The 5,400-nt window shown below is 38.6% G+C and overlaps 1 protein-coding gene across 2 annotated transcripts in view; it reads left to right on the top strand.

Moving 5' to 3' along the window:
- The first annotated feature begins 5,069 nt into the window (after nucleotides 1-5,069).
- The window catches only part of LOC143027166 (zinc finger BED domain-containing protein 4-like), a 44,985-nt gene continuing 44,654 nt past the window's right edge, over nucleotides 5,070-5,400 (top strand). For both annotated transcript variants that reach the window (XM_076188260.1, XM_076188261.1), the window contains exon 1: nucleotides 5,070-5,350. In XM_076188260.1, the coding sequence (XP_076044375.1) occupies nucleotides 5,141-5,350 (210 nt within the window). In that variant the 5' untranslated portion in view covers nucleotides 5,070-5,140. The remainder of the gene's footprint in view (nucleotides 5,351-5,400) is intronic.

Below are 5,400 nucleotides of genomic sequence, written 5' to 3' on the forward strand. Positions count from 1 at the left end.
TATAATAATAATAATAGTAATAATAATGGTAAAAATAATAATAATAATAATGATAATAATAATAATGATGATGATAATGATAATGATGATAATGATGATAATGATAATGATGATAATGATAATGATGATAATGATGATAATAATAATGATAATGATAATGATAATGATAATAATAATGATGATAATAATGATAATTATAATGATAATAATGATGATGATGATGATGATGATGATGATGATGATGATGATGATGATGATGATGATGATAATGATGATAATGATGAAAATTATGATGATCATAATGATGGTAATGATGATAATGATGATAATAATGATAATGATGGTAATGATAATGATGATAATGATGATAATGATTATAATTATAATCATTATAATGATGATAATGATTATAATGATAACAGTAATGACAATGATAATACATATACCAAAGGCTCATTCCCCCATTTCATCCACACGTACTCCACTCCCATTCACCATCCCTCCCTCCCTCTTTTCTTGGCTTCTCCTGGATGACGGGTCATCCCTGCATCTCATCCACTGCCATGGGTCAGAAGCGATGCAGCAAGACACAGCACATTCACAGTATGGCCACCTCATTTAATCAGCGACCGTCCCATCGAGTTGCGTCAAAATATCATTCACACATACTCCCACATCCCCAACCCACTCCATGCATAACAGCATTATCCATACACAACCATTCTCCACTCACCCCTATCTTCTGTCTTCTCTTTTCCTTCCTCAACAGAAATTCCCCTCTTTCCCAATGCTCCTCATCCATCTCATCCTTGGTTGCCCCCTCATGTTCACTCCTTCCACTTCTGCCTTCCTCATCTCATTTACTAAATTTTCTTCACTCATTGTTTCCATGTGTTTAAATCATCCCAACACTTTCATCCACCCTATCTTCCAACTCCCTTTTCACCCCCGCTCTCCTCCTCACCTCCTTATTTCTCACCCTATCCATCCTAGTAACCCCTACCATACTTTTGAGACGTTTCATCTCAAACACATTTACACTCTTTCTCCATGTTTCTGCCCCATGCAGTGCTGTCGGCACAATCATCCCTTCATACACTCTCCTCTTAGCATCCATTCCCCAATATCTATTTCTAAATATACCTTTAATCCCCCCAAAACATTTACTTGCTTCTATCAGTCTACAATTTACCTCCACCTCTACTCTTTCTTTTCCCACCACATTCGCACCCAAGTATCTATAGCTATCCACTTCCTCCAGTCTCTCTCCCTTACTACTTCCGATTTGCTGTCATCCTCTCCCCTTGTACATCTCATAAACTTCCTTCTTTCGCACACCTTCCCAAACTCCGTCACTAACTTCTTTAATCCCTTCTCTGATCCTACTACAAGCGCAGTGTCGTCAGCAAGCAACAGCTGGCATATATCCTATTTTTTCCATTTTTTTCAACCATCTCCAATCTGCGGCCCATTACCATTGCGTTTACCTCTCGCACCACCCCATCCATGTATAACTTAAACAGCCAAGGCGACATAACACATCCCTGGCAAAGTCCCACCTTTACTTCAAACCACGCTCTTCATATCTAACACAGGCTATTCTTTCGAAAAAACTCTTGACTGCTCTTAACAGCTTTCCTCCTATCCCATATATCTGCAATACAGTGCCTTCCTGTCTACCTTGACATAAGCCTTTGCCAAAAAAAAAAAAAAAAAAAAAAAAAAAAAAAAAAATATATATATATATATATATATATATAAACTTTTCCTAAATCTTTTTCACATATCTGCCATACCACAAAAATCAGATCCACGTAATCCCTAACTTTCATAAGCCCACACTGTTCCTCATCAATTCCTCCCTCTGTTCCTCTCCTAATCCTATCAGTAAAAACCCTCCCGTAAGCCTTCCCAACTACACTCAACAAACTGATCCCTCTGAAACTACTACACTCACACTTGTTCCCTTTTTCCTTGTATAAAAGAACTATACAGGTACTCCTCCAGTTCTTTAGCACTCTACCCTCTTTTAGACAAACATTAAACAACTTCACTATCCAGTGCACCATCACTGTACTTCCCTGTTTTTTAGACACTCCAAATGACACGGATGGGGTGTTGCTGAGGATAAATGCAAGGACGATAGACGGGAGTCTAGAATCGACAAATTAGAGTGAAGAGAAGTGGTAGGCGAGCCAGTTGTTGTTTGGGGACGACACTACACTTGTGGCTGAGTCAGAGCAGGGGGTGGTCTAATGCAGCTGTTGGGAGATTTTGGAAGTGAATGTGAAAGTAGAAAGCTGAAAGTAAGTGTAAATAAAAATAAGATGATGAGATGTAGAAAGGGCCCAAATGGGAGAGATTAGCAGTTAATTTGAGATAAGTCTATGGAGAGTGGGTGAAGGAAGTGTTTTTTTTTTTAAGTATATACAGGCAGTAAGTCTTCTAATACACACATTTTGTTGAAGGTGATACTGTTTTCTAAATATCTCACTAATCGCCGTGTAGCAGGGTCCAAACTCTGTAGAACTCGTGCGTAGGTGTTTAGGGTCACATGTAACATGGGATGGAGGAGTGGGGAGGGAAACTATAGAAAGAGGGAAGCAAGTATAAAGAAACATAAATACCAAGGGTTGAACGCAAAGAAAAGACAGTGCATAGGGATGATTGGGACTATGGAATTTAATGAGTTTAAACGTGCTTGATATAAAATGTTTAAGAAACATGGTGCGAGTTTAGAAGATGGATAAGGTGAGAAATGAGAATATGGGGAAGAGGAAGATGGAAAGAAAACTAGCAGATAAGGCTGACCAAAGAATGCAGGGATGGTTTGGGTGTATAGAAAGAATGAGTGAAAAAAGACTAGCAAAAAAAAAAAAAAAAAAAAAAAAAAAAAAAAAAAAAAAAAAAGTGTGGACGGCAGAGGTGGTTGAGGTGAACATGTATATACCAACCCTCTTTCCACCCAATCTACCTACCTCACTTCATTTCGTACTCTATATATCCTCGTAACCTCCACCATACTTCTGTACTGGGGTACGAACTGCATGTTAACATGTAACAACATATTAGGGACTGTTTTTGAGCGCCCAAGCAGACCAGGGTCGCATATCTTTTGCCTATGTAAGAATATCAATCTTATTTCACAAAGGAATAATTATATTGTTTTACTAATGTTGTCCCTCTCTTATGCTGTTCTATTGAACATGTACTTTACCACTTCTAAGAAATCTACCTCTTGTTAATCCCCCCTGGGGTGAGGGAAAAGAATTCTGCTACCGTGTTCCTCATGTGTGTTGTAAGAAGCGTATAAATGGGACGGAGTGGGGGAACCAAGAATCCTCCACTCTTGGATTTTCTTCCGAAGAAAAGTCAAGGTATACCTTGACTTTTCTATGAGATGAATCCAACGATAATACTGTTGAGAAATGGACGTATGAACAAATAAATTAACAACTAAATAAATAAATGAATAAATATATACATAGATAATGAGCAGACGAATGCATATATTACAATTCATTAACCAATTAATAATAGATAAGCTAAACAAATAACAAATAAGTAAATAGATAAATGAATAAACAGACAGATGAATAATTTACCAAATTAACAAATAATTGTCTTTCGCAGCCATACAATTACTGTATTTGCAAATGTTAACATGCCACTGCAAACATGCCAAGGTTGTCGGGTGCATCCAACACAGCAGCCTTGTACGTACAGTAGACTTCCTCTTCTCGCGGCTCGGGACGTAACGGCTCACTCGCCGATATCGATTTGATATCGGATATCGGCCTTCCCGGCTGGAACGCACAGAAATATTCCACCGTAGTGCAGCATAGCTTAGCCACAAATAATACATCACATAACATTATTTTTATGTAAATTGATATATGCGACAGGTACATTACAGTGCATATACTTGTTATCATTCACGTGTGACAAGTAAGCTCGAGCGTTTAGCGTACAACGCATATATTAAAGGACTTTGAACTATCTGAACACAACCCACCCATGCAGTCTGTTAATGAATTTTATTGTGCTTTTGTTCATCACCGATACTTTCCCAACCGTTCTTTATTCACAACATAAATGTTAATGTGCATTATTCCTGTTGCATGCGTGCATGCATCCTGGCCAATATGGCCTTAATTTATTTTTTTATTATTATTACATTGCGATTTCAATTATAGCTCGTTTTCGATACTATTTTCTATTCCTTCCCTTTGATGTTTTAAATCATGGGTTCCCACACTGCAGGTCATGACCCCGAAAAGAATCATGAGGCTTTTCTGGGGGTCAACTGTACGTACATTCAGCCACACAGACTCCAACTGTATGTAGATTCAGCCACACAGACTCTCGTATTTATTTGTGTCAATAAGCAAACACATCCTTCTCATTAAAATGCACGATTAAAACAATTCTTGTTATTAAGATTTAATAAACATTAATAAACAATTATATATATATATATATATATATATATATATATATATATATATATATATATATATGTGTGTGTGTGTGTGTGTGTGTGTGTGTGTGTGTGTGTGTGTGTGTGTGTGTGTGTTTGTGTGTATGTATGTATTTTTAATGTTATCTCTGCTTCGATTAATCTTTTTAATTTCAAAATACGGTGTCTGCGATATCAAAAATTAGTGCGTTTTCAGAAGGCTTATAAAGGCTGGGGTCATGATAGGTTTCGTATCCCTGAAAGGGGTCACGTAATGGAAGAGTTTGGGAAACGCTGTTTAAATGATACTCGACTTTTTCGTATGCTTCCTGAATCGCCTCCTCCTCTATTTGTTGGAAGAGAGGGAGTTGCCAGTTGCACGTTTGTCAATTTTTTTTTTGTCGCCTTATCATTCTCATAATACATCACTGATAGTGACGCTTGTTTCACCTCTGGATTAAATTTTTACTGCGGTGCTATTGCAGGAAAAGAATCCTATGGTTAACAAGGAAGAACAGTTATTTCTTGTATTAACTGAAAATGCTTACTGGCAATAATGTCTGCATCCGCGCGCGCGCCAAGAGAGAGAGGGGGGTGGGGGTAGGGGGTGGTTAAAGCCCCGGGAATCGGGATAGTCCTGCTGATAGACTAGGAATTGCCAGTTACCTTTCGGAGTTGGCAATGGCTCCACCTAAAAAACTGAAATCAGAGGTGTGGCTACATTTTCGCAAAGACCCCCTGGATGACAGTATTGGCATTTGCACGCACTGTGGTGCCAGAACATCACGGGGAAAGGACAAGAGGAAGTACACGACCACAAACTTCCACAAACACCTGGAGAGGTGCCTGGCCAATCCTGTTGCGGCTGCTGGAGGATCGAGGACAGGAGACGTGAGTACTGAGGTCAATGTGTTCTTGTTAACCGGTGGTCGTCCCTTCAT

Source organism: Oratosquilla oratoria, chromosome 7 (genome assembly GCF_046742065.1).
Source record: "Oratosquilla oratoria isolate Oo_2021 chromosome 7, ASM4674206v1, whole genome shotgun sequence".
In the NCBI taxonomy this organism is placed as follows: Eukaryota; Metazoa; Arthropoda; class Malacostraca; order Stomatopoda; family Squillidae; genus Oratosquilla; species Oratosquilla oratoria.